The following is an 18,050-nucleotide window of genomic DNA, read 5'->3' as shown; positions in this document are numbered from 1 at the left end:
TCTGTAGCCATTTATTATCAGGCTGATGGATAAAGTGATTTTTTTTTAAATTATCATAATGATCTGCATTGGTTATGATTTTCTTTCTTTTATATTACAATAGCCTGTATGATGAAGTGCTACAAGATTTAGAACATAATGAATCTGACTTGCCATTGGAAGCAGAACTGTGGTGCTGATGGACTATTGCAGCAAAGTTACTTGATCTGATGCATTTCGAGAGTTCACTCCTAATAATCTGTCGGCCACGTGACACTCGATCACTATATGTGTGGCTCGTTGGTCTAGGGGTATGATTCTCGCTTTGGGTGCGAGAGGTCCCTGGTTCAAATCCCGGACGAGCCCTTAGTTTATGGATTCTGCTGCTCCAACTGTACACACTACTGTGTGAACAAATGAATGGGCCAAAATGCAGAGATGGGATTTCCCCTCGAAGGATCAATAAGGGAACAGGTTATTTATCAAATGGGGTAATACCTTAAGCTAGTTTATTCAAAACATGTTTTTGATTTCTGTCTCATGAGTGTATGCCAACTGTCTCACGCTCAGGGAGGGTTCAAAGGTCAGCTCTGCCAAAGCAACACGGCTTCCACTCATGGCTGTGATTTTTGTTGAATTCTGTTGAGAAGAATGGGGTTCCCAGCAGCATTTCCAAGTTTTACGCGAGGGCATAGCCGGTTATTTAATCTGGCTATGACTTCTGCTGCATGCAGCATTTTAGATGAAAACGGAGGTGTGCTCCTGTCTGGAGCTTTCTGATCACATAGCAGTGAAGAAGAGAGCAGGTCAAGACACACGGGTAATTCTTAAAGTGTAAACTACAGCTAAACTCTGATGAAGAAACAGCTCAATTTAGTAGCACGTTTGTACCACAACCAAACTGCTGTTCACTGGAAAGAGGTTACATTGGGTCAACAAAGCGTCTAACAGCAGGCTGCCATTTCCATCAGCTTTTGAAAGGATTTTAGTTTTTTTTTAGTTTTTGGTTTGATCAGATGTAATGAAACATTTGTGTGTGTTCTGTCTTTCACTTTGAAGCCCACAGATAACTGTGCAGACCAGTCTTTCCCAAATGTTTTACTGCCGCTACAGTAGGTGTCGGTTTATGTACCAATTATAGGCTTGTTTTATTACATTTATGCTGAAATTCAATATTTCTTCTAAAGGTCATTTGAATATTACATTAAACTCTCGTTCGCTTTAGTCTTTGAGTAAACTGGAGCTCTCATGAATATCGACCTAACCTGAGCGTGTATAACATGCTGTAAGCCCTCATTGTGCCCTCCGCTGTCAGGCTGCTGGAGTGGTTGCTCATCATACCTTTGTGTGTGTTTTCCAGGGGTCAGCCTGCTGGTGCCTCATGGAGCCGTGGCTGAAAATATGTCCTGGGAGATGCACATGGTGATCAATCAGGGAGAGGCAAGGTGAGGCCAGAGTTTACTCAAATGTCATTTCAAGCATCTATCCGTCTGTCAGTCTCCCTCTATCTTATCACCCATCTGTCCTGACTCGCCATCCTCTGTCCTCGCTCTCCTCCTCCTCTATTTATTTACCGACTTCTGTTACTTTCATCACAGCTGCGGGGTTTAGTCAGTAGGACCTTCACTTCACGGCACTTTGTTGTCTCACTGAAGCAGATTATAAAGTTACAAGTTTAATGCGGCCTATCATTGGCGGCCTAATTAGCACGGCATTAGATTTAAGCACACTGATGTCAAGGAAATATGTTTTCCTACTGTTTATTGTCTGTGTTGAGTTGATATTAATTAGGCCTTTTCTGTTTTGTTTTGTTTTGTTTTGTTTTTTTTGTTTTTTTATCATGCCTGCTCCGTTAATTCTTTCTCATGCTTTAAAGATAAACTGAAGGGTTTATAGTCTTGAAACACTAAAATAGATGAGCAGGCCAGCCCCAACATTCCCATGTATTATTGTTCCTAGTTTACAGTTTTCTTACATACTATTTAGTCTTTTGGTTTCAATATGAGTAGTCGTGCATGATGTGTTTGATCCCAGATGGATTCTGTATGACAGACAAACCTGCATGAAATAAAGACTACATAATGACTGTAGCTTAAAGAAAAGGAGTTTATATGTTCTGCAGAAGATTTATCAGGTCTAAGAAAAAAAAAAAGTGTGATAATTCTAGACATGGAGCTTTTAAAAGTGCATTCCCAGCTCTGAAAAGGTCCCTGTCATTAGCCGATGATTGCAGTTCTGGCTAGATCCTCTTCAAGCCACATTTGAGAAGGAAAAAAAAGCTTCCATTGCATTTACAAATCAGCAGTTAGCCACATAGAACACTCAGCTAAAACTGCAATTATTTTCACAAACAGTTCAGCTCAGTTTAGCTTAATTTATGCGGTATATTGCAAAATTGAGGCATAAGTCACCTGAGGGTAATTTACATAATAAGGTCAAGACCTTACAGTACTTTAAAGAGGAACACAACAGTTCCTCATGAGCGCCGCTGCTTGTGACAGTGGGGAAGAAAAACTCTCTTTCCACACAAAGCAGTGCATCACTTAGTCGGTAGCTATTTTTGCATTTTACTACTAAAAACTCAATAACAGCTGCTCGCAGTCATTTTTAACACATGGTGCTCAAACAGCACGGATTTGCTGATGTGTTCTGCTGAGAATTAGTGCACATTAATGCACATTTGCTCCCAAAAAAAAAAAGTATTTTCAGCATTCCAACAGGACGGTGTGAAAACAAAGTACAATGTGTGCTTTTGTTGCAGCGGAACAATATGCCAACCAGTGCAGCATTGTGCCTAGCTGTGTGCTTTAAGGGCTTTTTTGGACTAGAACGGAGCTTTGTGGCGCAGGAGAATAAGATAAATAGATTTTGGATGCTGAGATAGTACACGGTAATGGGAAACTCGCAGGTGTATGGATGGAGCTAGCTCTTCTGGTCGCCACGTCTCCCTGTTCGATAAGAAAATACTGTCAGCGATGTCACAGCACGCTGTGAGTTCACGTGATGCTCCCAGCCGGCTGTCAGCTCGCTGAATTCAGTGGCAGGAACCAAACTTGTGGATGATGTTTTGCCACAGTGTTTGGGGAACTCTGTGTTGGTGTCATATGTCAGTCAACTGCACCGGTTCCTTCCATTGGTCGGGGCCTCAATCATGGCAGCTGAGATTGATTCAACTTGGTATTCACCACCTCGTATCACCGAAGGGCTTGTTTTTGTTTTTTTTTGTCCATCATCACCCCAACTGACTTCATTAATACTGGACATGCTACTGCTAGTCGCTACCTGCATGTACGCTGTTTTCTAAAGGGCAAAACATGAGTTGTAACACAAGTCATTGTCTACTAGCCACAAGGTGACTAAACTCTGTGTTCTTACACAGATGAGTCGTGCCTACCTATGCAGTCATAAAAAAAAAATGTTTTTCTAGTGTTAAAACACTGTTTAAGAACGTAAACTATAAGCATTTTTCAGTCCTACCAGTATTAAGTGAACAAACTGATACATTCTGTGCACCCAGACAGAGAGTAACTGTGTGTGACCCTCCCTGTGGCCATTTCCTCGTCTCTGTGTTTAGCTCCAGGCTTTGTGACAGATGGGCCCAGCGCTCCCTGTAGGTGTTCTCTAGGTGCCATGATATGGGTGTTCATTTTCAGAAGCCCCCCTCACAGGTGGCAGTCTGGCCGCTTTGAAGTCCAAGCAGCTGTGGAGAAACTCAAGTTCACGGCGCACGATCCCTGGGGGGGGGGGGCTCTGCGCTAGAGTCCTTCATTTAGCCAACTGACACGTAGGAAGCAAAGTCAAACCTCCAGCCCTCTAAGCTCTTCTGCGTCCCCTTCAGTGTGAGAGTCGATATGCAGTTATGTACTCCAGTTGGTGTCAACAATGCGGCTCCCTGCGAGAGAGAGTCACGACCCGGGAATCTTGTTTAAATGATGATGAATGCGGTGATGAATGGAGCATGGTGCTCTGATGGGCTTGAAGGCGCAGACGTCTCCCGAGGCTTTTCATCTTGGCAGTACGTGCATTATGTATTCTGATCACAGCTAGGTAATGACCCTTGGATGGACTGACTGTCTCTCCAGGGGGGGCTTGCACACTCCTCCCTGCGGAGAGACACGAGGGTTTCCAGTTTCCTCTGATGTGTCGCGACTTATTCACAGCGCTCCACTTGAACAAAGTCACAAAAGATACAGAATGCACCTTTTATCCGCGGGAAGGACAGGGACGTGGATCGCCTTGGCGGGAATAATGAGATGCAAACAGCAGAAGAAAGAGTGACTTACGCCTGTCAGAACGTTTTTGTACTTGAAGTCAATTTTAAAAGCAGTCAGTCATTTTTCCTTTCACAGAATTATGAGACACGTTTCTTTTTTCTTTTTTTCCCACTGACCTCAAAGAATTCACAACAGCTCTTTGATCTCGACAGGGTTACAACATACTGTACAGTCAACCTAAACCCACGGATTTCTAGCTTTTCTAGCAAATCCTGTTTAGCCACCGCTGCTGAAATGTATAGTGCACATGTAATCCGTGACGTCCTTGGAAATCTTTACAAGAAAGTCTAGACCTGCCTTCATCTCCTGTTATGGATTCCTACCTGCCAGCATAAAGCGTCCGGTTTCTCCCACACGGTTTATCCACCTTTGAAACACTTCAAAATATTTCAGGCTCCAACCTGACAGTATTTGGTTTCAGCCACAGCCGTGCTTTTCTACTGCTTATTTCTTCCATCGCTCTGTGTAAGCCGAGTGCTGTTTACTGTAGACGCCCATATTTCTCCCTGCGGTCCGTTGTGCTTGTCATCTCGCCAGCTGTCAATCACTGTCTGGTATCCTGGCAGGCCAGAGGACATGCAGAAAAATTGCATCTTTTTCTTCCCCGCTGCAGCGTCCAGCCACAATCCCTGTCCAACCTACTTCTCCACACCATCGCGGAGTCACATTAAAGCTTCTTCTTCGTTTTTTTTTTTTTTTTTAAGATGTGTTCTTGAAGCTATTCAAAGGCTCATCTAAATCTTTTGAAGGCACAGTTTTGCTTAGGTCAGACATATTTCCTTTTGCCTCTGAGGTTTTGTGAGTGCTTTGTATTGTAAGATAAATCCCTCAGCCTACTGACACAGGAAGTGCTTTGTCCTTGTAGAACGATTATTAAGGATGAAACTAGTTTCCATAAGTGCACTTTATGAAAAAGACCCATTTAAACCATTGGTCGTTATTTAGTGTAGCTTAGATTGTCCTGGTTAACATTTCATTTCATAAATCAGAGAAAAGAATCTCTCAGATATAAGTTTCACAGCGTTTGGCTAAAAATGCTGCCCTACTTTACATGGCTATAGGTGGAAGTGCACCGGTGCGTAGGTGTGACATGGCTTCCTGCTTGAATGCCTGGCCCTATAGTCGGTCCCACTGCTGTCCACAGTGGCTGACACAGCTGATGTGTTTTTCAGCAGCTCCCACTTTAAACCGTCAGCTCTCCTCATGGTCCGCGGATCTCACGGCACAGATCTCTGGAAGGACACATCGCTCTGGGTCTCAGTCCAGAGCTCACACCTCCTGTGTGTGCCTCCGAGGTGAGCTGTCTAACCTGAAACCGATGTCAGTGTCAGTCTGAAATGTCTGAAGACATCATCTGCAGAATAATGAAGACACTGACATTTGTCCTTCCTGTTTTGCTGTTGGGCTCATGGAGTGTAACACTCTTCTAGGTCACCCTTTGTGTTATAGGAGTACTTACATCATATCACATTATAATTTCATTGTGGTAACTGTGGATTTATCTTCATGATTTAACACTTTAAATCGAAACAAGACATATTTTAAAAATCCTGATAGAACTCATTGCATCTGCAGTTTCTTTGTTTCTCTATTTAAAATATGATGTAAATAAAGATCAGTATTTCCTGTAGAGAGAGTTTTCTTTTTAATTTTTTTTATATGCCGCTCTTGGAAATTTAAACACAACACTACAAATAGATGATGTCCGTTAAATTTTGTACAAGGTCAAACATTGGTGTTTGAACATAGGCTGCAGGATTTCAGTCCTGTTTAAATAAATAATATGTGAATAAGCAAAATCACTTCTTCAAAGTAAAACTTGAACAAGTGGGATCTTTAGATGTTGCCTTCCTCCTAGCCCCTATAAAAACCTCTGAAACAGGTCCACAGCCAGCTAACATTCACACATAAAAACATCTCTATCCTTTATGTAAATGTAAATAAACTTTATTGGCCATGTACGCTGGACACTGTATATACAAGGAATTTCTTTGTAGCATTTAATCCATTTATATGTACACAGGGAGGGTCGTGTAAACATGTACACTGAAAGCAGTGGGCAGCCATGCAAGGAATAGTTCTACGGCCACATTTATTTTATAACAAAAAAAAAAGAAAATAGAAGAACAGACCTTGAAGGGGGATTTCTCCAACAAACCACAAGGCACTACAATTCACATTTTGTTGGCTGTCTCATTGGTCTCCTGAGCACCAACCAGAGGCCCTCCGTACTTTGTCAAGTCCCGACTTCCTGTAATATCGTTGCAAAGTTAGACAAACTGTAGCAACAGACATGTACACTGTTAGCATTGAAACTTCTTTCTTCAAATTCTTCAAAAAGGGGTATAGGGGCCCTCGTCTGATCAGAAAATCATTCTTAAACTGTCTGTGGCAGAAAAACTCATATTGGATATGGGATGTATTTATCCCATAGGCTCCTGAATCACTGTCTGCTTTAAACAAGCAGAAATAACACACTCTGTAATACATCAACTTGGCAAAACATAACAGCGGTTGTATAAGTACTTAAAGCGTTTATTCAACTCGTCCAGTCCTTTGACATTATTCTTACATATCTGAGTGGCCCTCTCAGTGATGAGTGACCAAATAGCACAGTGAGTTGTTTCAAGTGATTAGCCGTGTTGCTTACTGTACACTCATTTCCCCAGTCAAGTGGTTTTCAGTACAGCAAGGTCCTGGGACTAAAGATGAAGTGCTATCAAATGTATTATAAATCAAGGCTCAGTGCCTTGTGATGTTTTTTTTTTTTTTTTTTTTTTTTCAGATTGGTAGTTAAGGTTATTGTAAATGTTTTCCACAGCCTCAGTCAAGTACTATAACTTTGACGACACTTGAATATTAAGTCTGTTTTGATGAATGTGCTGCAGTAGACACTTTGCCGGTAATAGGATGATCAAAGCAGCAGAACCAAAAGTACATGTCTTTGCTTGATATTGCAGCTATTCACTAAGCTTCACCTCTAGATGCCTGTTTGATTAATACGTCCACGCGCCACATAAGGTCCCGGCGTCAACCTGGAAATGGACAAAAGCACAGTGGGACAAACAGGTGGGAGACTACAAGCAAATAAAGGTGAAGCTAATGGAGCGTTCTAATGTGTGCATTTATTAAGCCCGCCGTCTCCGCTCCCGGCCCAATCTGCCACTTTGCACGGCTCCCTGGGTCCCCGAGGAGTGAGTCATTGATCACTTTAAATAATGCACCTCATCTAGGAGCCCAAGAAGCTGCCGTATAGAGCCCTTCATCGTGATGACAAGTGGAATTGAGAAAAGAGACCGCTGGCCTCGGGCTCTTCTTTAAGGCTGCCGCTGGACTCTGGAGCCTGAGCTGCAGGCTACTTAAGGAGCAAGTAATCTGCTCCTTGCCAGCACTTTGCATTAGATGCGCGATGAGGCTCACCGCTGTTGGCCGAAGGATCGAGGGCTCTCTCAGGACCAGTCAAGAGCAGGGCTGCTGACATAAAAAAAAAATATATATATATATTTTGGAGGCTGATCAGACAATCTAGACCGTATGAATTATTGCATTTCAAGTAAACAATCAGTGGCAGTGTGGTAAATCATACGCCACATAAAAGGATGCTTCTATCCATGAGTGGCACAGTGGCAGCGTGTGTTTGAAGCATGGCTGCTCTCAGTGGGAAACAAACCTCCAACCGCCATGGTGTCGGTGGCACGCTGGACGCAGCAAGCTGCTCGGCTACATGAGTCAACTTCCAGGCTTTTTTGTCACAGAAAAGTAATGAGAAATCTGTGACCTTCAGAAAGTGAAATGAGTGAGAGACTGAATTAAAAAAAAAAAAAAAAAAGAATGTGAAAGTATATTGTGGTAGCTTTTATTAGCAGCTGAGAATTTGACACACTATTATTCATGCAGAAGGAAATATCCCATAAAACCCTTTATTCCATCTTGGATCTTGTTTCTGTATTTGTAAAATCCATTACAGCCAGGTCGTAAACAATCATCTAAAATTCCTGTGGTTAAAGCATTACAATAAAATGACAGCCCAAAAGGTAGACTGCTATCCAACACTTATACGTGGACGTACACATCTTTTGTGCTACCAGAGATTAGTACGAACACTTTGAGGATGCCATTGTGATCCTAGGACTCATTAAACAGAAGTATACAGCCATGCTATCACCTCTGTGAGGCTGTCGGCACAGTGGTGTTTGGGCTAAATCCTAATTGCCTCTTTGTCAGCATTTCTTAATTAGCACTAAACTCAAATGGAAATGTATGAAGATATGCAGGTATTTGAACATAAACCAAACAATTTGACTCTGATGATTTATTTATTTTTTCCTGAAGAGGGGACTCGTGCCATAGTTAGTAGGTGTGGAGGAGCCTGGAAGGCAGTCTGAACCTTACCCGCCTTCAAAACACAGTCATGAAGTATATTTGTATATTTATCCATATTATTGATAAGAATTTCAGAAATGCTAATACCAAAGCGATCACTGTGCGCATTTTGCTTGTGAATGCTGCACCCAAGTTACGGTCGAGTAAAACTTTTAATAAGTGGCTGTCTGTGGAGAGCAGTGATTCCTTTGTTCCTGAGGAAACTATGTGACATGGTACACGTCAGAGAACTCAATCTAAATGGCAAATCTCAGCTCCCAGTGAAGCCTGAGCCACGTTTGAGCTCTGCTAATTAATTGCCACTGATTCTGAGCACCGTGTGTTAAAGTTCAGTTTGTGGATTTAAACGTTTCATTTTAGGAGAAGATAACCCAAATGCATGACGCAAAGTACCAAGTCCAATATCAGCGTCGACAAGTTTGAGGTCACGCGTGGAAAAGCAGGGAGCTAAACAACCGCTACAGGCAGGGAGCAGAGATGCTCGGAGAGCTTGACGGCAGGGAATGCAGCCTGGCAAATGAGAAGTGAACACCTCTGGTAATTTCAAAAAAAAATAAAAAACAAGATTGGATGATTAGACATGGGTGACGCAGTGCGCAACAGTAAATAAATGCAATTTGTGATGTTTGAGATAAAAAATAAAACTGCCCAAGTTCGTGACAAATTGCTGAAAGGTAGAATCAACTGTTTTATTTCAGTTCATATTGTGTGTTCAGTGTATAAATGCATGTTATAAGTCAGCTCTGTGCTTGTGACTGTGGCTGTCCTTGCTACGGTGGTTTCATTAGAATGAATTAGTCAGCTTTTTACATGATAACACATGATTGTGATTTACCCAATGCTAACACATCATCTAGCTGTTCCTCTGTATTGTCAGCCTGATGGTTCGTACCTGTTTTGTTGGGTATCTCACTTTAACGCTTCCGTTTCATGCGGTGGTTTGCGAGAGAGAAAAAAGAGAAAAAATCTTTAAAAATCAACCCTCTCATTTCTCTGACTTAGACGACTGTTGGAGCGCTCGTTTGAGGCGTTTTTCTCCTTTGACATGATCCCACCTGCTTCTTTTCGTATTCCATTTCTAAAACTCGACCGCTGTTGCCGCTGCCACCATCCACAGGCTTGACCCTGTTTGTTGTAAGCTGCTTTTAATGAGCACACTCTAACTCGTTGGCAAATCGCAAGGGCTTTTCACCCATGCTGGAACTAATTCCAACACCCGGGCTGTGTCAAAATAAGTTGAACCCTCAAGAAGCCAGGGTCTGCGACACTTGGATGTACCAGTTTTGTTTGCAGCCCACCTCTATTTCCAATTAGCAGCAGCACAGGCTCAAAGAGAGATGCTGAGGGTGACACACTTGTTTTTTTGGGAATCATTTAAGCCACCATTTAATTTTGATGGAGCTATTTTAACTGTAAAAAATAGCATATTTTTATGTGTGTGTTTGTGGTAGCTTCTGTTAGACAGATGTCTAATATTTTGCCATGACGATGATGACGGTACACACCCACACACACACTCGCTAGGTAAAAACAGAACCCAGATACATATGGTATATACACACCAGATAAAAATACTGTTCTTGATAAATTGCAGATTGTAGAAATATTATAATTGTTGTTGGGATGTTTATTTCTTCATTTATTGAAGAATTATAGATTTGTCTACATTCTTAAATATATCCTTAATATATAGTTAAATATCACATATACATACTGGTACTTATTGTTTGTCTTATATTTTATGCATTTAGTTTTTATGCCTTTATTCTGCCAGATTTGTTTTCTCCCTATTTTATTTTATTTTATTTTATTTTATTTTATTTTATTTTATTTTATTTTATTTTATTTCAGCTATTCCGTGCATCTAGCCTGTCAGCAATTTCCATTAGCAACAGTGAAACAGACCACTCCATGACCAGATAATAGCCAGGGCACACACAGAGAAAGAAATTAGTTCTTTCCTTCCTTCCTAAATTGACACCTGCCACATTTGCACTGTGCAAGTTTGCATTGCAGCTAATTTGTCCAGGAAGGATTGTCTTCTCATTCGGGGCATAGGAAGGCCCACCTAAAGCTGGCTGATTGACAGCTTGGCCCTTCCCGTCACAGCAAAAGCAAAAGTTTAAAAAAATTAAAAAAAGAATAATAATAAAGGGATAAAAATAGATGTGATAAAATGTTAAATGTAGAAAGTCATGTGAAGATTACAGCCTAGAGCCTTGACAATGTTTAGAAGTTACCGCGTACAGCGTCAGCCGCTAAACCCTCTCACCCTTTTTTATGAGCGTGTAAGCTTTTTAATCACGCATTACGGCTCAAGTTGGGAAAAAAAATAAAAGTACAGACGGAATGAGAGCATTTCCTTTTAACACAGAATGCTTTGTCAGTCTTGCAGCGTAGCAGTTTATTGCGTACATACTTAAATGTGAGATGGCAGCTGTGCAGGAAGATCCTACCTGCAGTAAAAGTGCATTTATGATGCATCTTGAACAGAAGCGAGCATCTAAAGGCACATTTACAGGATGTCTAACGGAGTCATTCTGCTGACCTGTCTCTGCTGCTTGTATCTGTCTCTGCATTTTTTGTTTTATATTTTTTGTATTTTTTATGATGCATTTCACCATCTGTGTGTTTAGTGTCCAAACACTGGAAGGCTGTGAGATCCTCCTGGGCCCAGAGGTGACGTATGGTCCTCCAGGGCTGGACCTCTTATGCCCAGTGGCCATGACCATCGCCCATTGTGCCGAGGTGGATGCCGAGAACTGGAACATCCAGCTCAAGAGGAAAACCCAGGACAGCAAATGGGAGGTGAGCGCAGACCCATCGCCTGTCAAATACAGCACAACAGATCAGGATCTCAGCTTGTCTCAGATGTACCGCTTGTCTTATTCGTGAATGGCTTTTTTTCCCGTAGCTAACTGTCAGCAGACATGAATCAAGGTGAACACAGCAGATTACATCAGCTACACCTCAACACTTGACACAGCGATACTGAAGTGCACATATTGATCTCACCGGTATACACCAGAAAAGACACATCGCGGCATAGATATCAAAAGTCTAAACAGTATTGTTCTCCTCTTATGTCGCCATATGGTGTTTCAATTTTTCATTATTTTTACATTATATGTAAAAGGAACTAATTTCCCACTGAGAACCCTTTTGACTTCAGATAAGTTACAGTAATAACAGCCAATCTAAGTGAGATCCATCATGGCTATCTCAGATGATCTGCTGTCATTCTAATATCTTTATCTAAGATACAACTCAATTTCCTGTTCTTGCAGCACACATCTCTGTAGAATTAAAGACACTTAGAGGAGGATATAAATCCCTATTTTTATTGTCAACTGGAGAAATACATAACAGGTTTTATAATTTCAAATACCTGTTTGATATTTACACCAAGAAGCAGAAATCTGTTTTCCAACTGATGTTCCACTTCTTGACGTCCTTCCAGTGAATATTAGAACCACAGTGGAGACATTAAGGACCCATAATGTGAAACACCTGGAAGCTGTGTATAAAGGAATTAGATGTACAGCGTGTTCACCATAATACTTGTTTAATATGTATGGATGTAAAACCTGCTGAAAATGTCTTCACTGTTATATTAAACGGGCTTTCTACTGAGTTCAGGTTCATTCCTCACAAGGTCCATCTGCTTCTAAATGAGCTTACGCAACCGCTGCAGATATTCAACCCGCTGCAGGCTACAGTTCCCCTCGACTCTACCGAGTGTCTCAGTCTGTGTTCCCAGGCAAACCTCTCAAGCTGAACAACTTGCTGGATGATTTCTCAGTTTAAGAGAAATGTAGGGTTTCTTAGGATGCGTTTGTTTATTTACTTTCCATATATGCAGCATTTTCAGATTATATCAGGCTAGTGTTTACTCAGTTTAAGGAGTAGCTTGTGTACCAAGATGAGTTATTTCATAATCTCATTAAAGATGAGTGAACAGCGGGAGCTTCAATCAACCTCTGTACTTCTTCTCCCTCAACCGTTTTAATTGCTGTGTGAAGCCATTTGCGTGCTTGCAATTTTCTGTACAGAAGTGTAGTAGCTGTTGACTGATATTTACCTCACTGTCGTTTCCCATTATTCTATGTCATACCACACAATAACTGCGGTCATTCTCTACTGGACAACAATTGTCTTTATAAACAGAGGTTGAAGCTGTGTTCCTGGATATTAAATGCCATGGGTTGTTGATTTCCCTTCTGTTCACTGACCTTTATATATGTGTTTAATGTAGTAAACGTGCAGTTAGCCGGTCTGACACGTGAATTATGTGTTAACCATAAAGACTGTCCGGGTTTTGCGTGTGCGCTGATTGATCCGGCCTTATGGTCTCTGTGAGACCAGAGGGTGACATAAGGCCACATGAAGGGAACTACACTGGTGCGGCAGGAGGGAAATAAAGAAACAATTACAGCATGTAATGACCAGGAAGAGGCATGGCTGCTGTCATTCAGCGGGGAGACGTGGCAGGGTGGTGGGAGGGTTGCAACAAAGGCCGTTAGACGGAGGAAGTATCGATTAGCGCATCAGGAAAAGACATGGAACGGTGAATTTAGACGTGAGGCAATCAGGAGGAGAATCATGGAGATTGCTCCTCCACTGACCGCGACTCTCCATTTGCCTCCACCGACACACATGCCTGGAACGCCATCAACTCTGAACACAACCAAGCGGTGAAACCCTCCCTCGTTACTCTGCGTTTCTTGTTAGCCTCGCTCTGATGCTTTGCAACAGGACACATTGTATTTTTCCATCTCTTTATCTGTGTGTATTTCCATTCCAGCGGTGTCAGGCTTTTATTTCTTTGTTTTCCCCTCCCCTCTGGTGAAGAAGATTGTTTTTTACTGGTCTGGATGAAGTCCCGAGAGCTTAATCCCAAACCTAAAGGCATAACAACCTCCAATCGCTGTCGTCACTTTGCATTATTTGCTTGGTTTTTTGAGCTGCAACCGGCTCGATGATAACAAGCTGCGCGGGGAAAGGAGGGAGCGCACGGAACGTGGGGCTTAATGAAGTCAGGCGCTCATGTAAATGTAAAGCTGATGTAAAGTTTTGGCAAGTCAAGTGTAGGTCAGAATAATGAAGAGTGCAGGTTTGCCCGTGGCTGTTGTGGTGGTTGTCAGCGTTAAAAGAGCTTGTTATTTTGGCCGGATTTGTCGGCTCCCTAGATTGTCTGCTTTTGTCTTGAATAATGCTTTTCTCAGCTACTATAACGAATATTCAAGAGCTACAGCAGGCTCCACCGCACACTTCAAACAAAGATGCTGCATAATGAAACTTCATCTAGAGTAGCTCAACAGCGGTTTCTTTCTGAGAGTGTTGGCAGATTTGGCTGCACGTGTAACAAGAGTCAAGACTCTCTTCATCCTTGTTCTATATCCTTTTTTTTTTTTTAAACATAGTTAAACAAAGTCAAGATTATTGGAGGCCAGAATAGATCCTACTTCCAATATGTCACCTGTGTCAGGGCCAAAAAGTTGCACTTGGACACACTATACGCATCTGCATTGGACTGTATGGGATTAGCATTGGACACACTATCTGCATGTGTATCAACCCAAAAAGTTCAATTAAACAAACTTAAGACATGCATACAAATTCATTTTATTTATTGATATGGGTAATATACCAAACTGCAGGGTACTTAGGATTGTACAAAACCAAGGACTCAGTTAGCTGATTCACAAAATTTTGATGTATCATGATTTTAACAACATTGTTTCGCCTTTTAGAAACAACTTTATGTTTGCTTTGTCTTAGAGATGTGTACTCCCAGTAGTTTGGCTCCTGTAGCCCGACTGACCATCACATTTATCACAATGGACGAATCCCAACTTTGGGATCTGCTGGGCCAATCAGCGATGCAGGGATGGACAGAGGAGTACTAGGGATTCAGTCATACATGTCCTCTGAGCGCTGTGGAGCTGACTTTAATGAAATCCAAATGGTGTTTTACCAGACTCACATTCTGACAAGAACAGAGTCTGACTACTTCAGAGCAGGTGCAGATGTGTACAAAGCTAAGCCATCTGCATACTCAAAAACACATTGACATGCTTCACTCAGATCACCTTAAATAAATATCCACAGAAAGCGTGTCCTGCAGAGCGGGTTAGAAAGATCGAAACCTGAGTTGACTTTGAGATACCTCAGTCAACCCCAAAGTTATATAACAAGGCCCTTCCTTGTGTTTGAGGGGACATCAAATTACAGAATACAATGTGCAGGTTGACCTCCCCTCTTCCATCATTTATATCGTCACCCGTGTCCACCTTTATAATCGCTGTCTGCGAAGCCACTCCTGCTACAGTTTAGAAACCGTGTCGACTCTCTGAGGGTCATACAGTCAGAGATAAATGTTGGTTTGAAGGGCTCTCATTTCTACCCGCATCTTGTTTGCTGACTGAAGCCATTGCTGTCTGCCCGTTTGTATTTTACTTGCCCTCCTCTGTGTTTGGGCTCGTGTTTACCTAACCTTGCCTTTTATAAGCATTCTAGGTTTGCTATTGTGTGACAAAAAGACAAAAATGTTTTTCTTTTCAGCGTAAGAGTGCAATTTCTCATGAGGAGATGGGCTAGTGCTAGTGTGAGAAAACGAAAGAGAGGGAATAGGAACAAATACAAGATTCATGTTGATTTGATTTCTCTCTGTAATATTAACGGGGTGTAGAGATCCTTAGAGCTTCATGGTTGGAAATAATGACTTACTGAGGTTATCTAGAGGAGGAGGGGGGGCAAAGATGCATAATACCTACAAAGTTGCATTAAAACGCTCTGATTTCAACTGTCATTAAAAATGCACATGACTCAGAACTTATTATTCGATGCCGTACTGCAGTGTGTAATGCCGTGCTCATGAGCATGCAGAAAGCACAAGTGCAAAATGCATAAACATAAAGTATTCACAGGAGTCCCAACACCTGACATGAATAAACAAAGTGTTAACGTTACATCTTTTTGAGCGGCTCAGAGAAACTAAATTGGGCCCAGAGCATTGTGTGTATTTAGCTTTGTGCAACTTTGTATATATATTTTTTTCTTCATCTTGAGCTGTTATATACGATTCTGGCCACGAGTCTAAGCTGGCCATGGTAGTTCATTATTCACTGTGTTTGAATATTGCTCATAAGTCCTCTCACCTCATAATGTTGGATTATTCTGTGCCTGTGTCTCTCAGAGTGGTCCAAAACCAGCTCTATTAGTCAACTGAGTAGTGTGATTCATCAGAAGATTCCAGAGAGTTTAAGCAGGAGAAGCAAAAAGAGAGACCCTAAAATAAGAGCGATTCAGTTATTCTAGTTTGTTGAATTAGCCTGCTCGTGTTTAGCAGCAGCAGCAGCAGCAGAAGCAGCAGCGGCTGTGACTCACAGCTCATGAAGGCAAAGTACATTTCAAAACCAGCCAGATAATTGTAATTTGCGTCAAAACTTGCTTCACTGAGTCATAACTCAGTCACAGCAACCAGATGCATGTATTCTTAGATTCAGTGTCACTTCTTCCTGACTTACAGTATATCTTATTATTTTCAGTGTCCACTTTGAATTGCTGTTCATAAATGTAAAGTGGTTCCCTGAGAACCTGCTAAGAGCTTAATTTGTGTATTTCCATACCAGGCCAACTGATACAGGTCTAGCTCGTAGGATCTATTAGCCTAAAATGAAAACAGTTTTCATCATTATATTTCCGTTAGCACTTGACCACCATGATGAACTTAAAATGGTTGAGCTTAGCATGAACCTTTTCTGTATTCTGTGTGTAGTTCCGTATTTCTACGTCAGCCCAGAACTTATAAATCATCCTTCCCAGTCTTGAAAGCAGATTATATTTCACACTGAATACCCTACCTCACAGAAATTCTTCTTTCTACGCTCAAACTTGCACTCACTACATGATTCAGACATATACAACTACTGGATTCAATGCGCTGGATGACAAAACACTGAATGCACAACTTCATGTGATCTCACGGGAAGGAAGGGTACACAGGGCTGTAAGAATTCACTGTAACTTAACTTAATACTTAAAAGTGTGAATAGAGAAATGAAGCAGAAGGCCAAATGAGTGTGGATAAGAGCCCCTTGCAGCCTCAGGGGCTAGAATGTTTACCGTCGCTTACCGGGAGCTGTACCTTGTCTTTGTAGACTCATTCCTTTCTTACTGACATGATCATCCAGATTTTGAATCCTAGATTTGAAATATGTTTGAAATTAAACAGGGCAGTCCCAATGTGTGTGCTAATGGTTCAGGATGTTACAAACAAGGCCGATGGTCACCTGTTTGCCGGCATTAGGTCATTACTGAGTGTCCATTAAGTAGTATTTTGCAGCAAGTCCCACATCACTGGACCACACCTGTTGGGCCATTGTCTACAGCTTTTTGACTTATTCAGTGTGTTGAATCAGTGGCATGATCTTTTAGAACAGAAGTGTAGACCCACTGATCAGCAGGAGTAGAGAGAGACACACTCTGTATGACAGTTTGTAGCCTTTCCTAGCTTCCAAGTCACTCAGCAGTAGTTCTTCCAGTTTCCCCTTTTGATGGACACATGCAAACCACTGCCAACTGATGGTATGATGTTATTTCCTTTTACTCCGGTGTTGGCTTTAATCTTTGCAATTTGTTTAAATACAACTTTTTCATCCAGGCACAGGTGATGTGCAGCAACAGTACAACCGGACTTCATTGTTAGTAGCTTTTTATCGTAGGTTTGGTGTGTCTGAACCCTCATGCTACCTCATAGTCCGGGCCGAATACGAGCACTGAGTCTAGACTTTGCAGAAGTCCACTATTTCTCCCTCAGTTCTTGGAAGAGGTGGGTAAGGGGACAAAAAAGCGTAACACTCTTGCAGTCCAAGTCTAGCTCACTTTGGTGTATTATGTGTCGGCCACACTAGCTCGTTAAGGGAGGAGATAAGTTCACTTAACCCATACACTGGTACTCATGTTCACAAAATAAGATAAAGCATTAAATTCCTCTACCTATGTATGTTGTAAACCAAGCCATTGGGGAGTGGACCTGTAGAGATTGGAGATCCTGTTAAACATATCTCCAAGTAACATGACTCTTAATTGGCACATGGCCAGTTATTTGTGAAGGAATAAGTGTTGGTCCTCAGGCTGTTTGGTCTCACGACTCCTCATTAAATTGTGTAATTACATGGATTTCATGAATTCTCTGTGCTTGCTAGGTCAGGGATTACTGCGTGACACCATGGCCATGCACTTTGGATAATCACATAGAAATATTTGAAGGTGAATTTGGTGCTCTTTGCCTCCTGCTCCCTGGATTATTCTAATTCAGTTAACGCTCACCTTGTTGTGATAAATGTTTGCAGATCATATATTATTTATCGTTTTGCAGTTCTTTTCAAAGAAAGGTAAGGAAATGAAAGC

General features: G+C 41.7%; 1 protein-coding gene and 1 non-coding gene across 4 annotated transcripts in view; both read left to right on the top strand.

Annotated features, from left to right (window-relative positions):
- unc5db (unc-5 netrin receptor Db) overlaps positions 1-18,050 on the top strand; it is a 181,973-nt gene that overhangs the window by 145,141 nt on the left and 18,782 nt on the right. For all 3 annotated transcript variants that reach the window (XM_047592658.1, XM_047592657.1, XM_047592659.1), the window contains 2 exons: positions 1,340-1,424; positions 11,273-11,444. In XM_047592658.1, coding sequence (XP_047448614.1) covers positions 1,340-1,424; positions 11,273-11,444 — 257 coding nt within the window. The remainder of the gene's footprint in view (positions 1-1,339; positions 1,425-11,272; positions 11,445-18,050) is intronic.
- Positions 274-345, top strand: trnap-ugg. Its single transcript has one exon. It is a non-coding gene; the product is annotated as a tRNA-Pro (tRNA).

Source organism: Mugil cephalus, chromosome 8 (assembly GCF_022458985.1).
Source record: "Mugil cephalus isolate CIBA_MC_2020 chromosome 8, CIBA_Mcephalus_1.1, whole genome shotgun sequence".
Lineage (NCBI taxonomy): Eukaryota > Metazoa > Chordata > Actinopteri > Mugiliformes > Mugilidae > Mugil > Mugil cephalus.
This window is presented reverse-complemented; position numbering and strand designations above follow the sequence as displayed.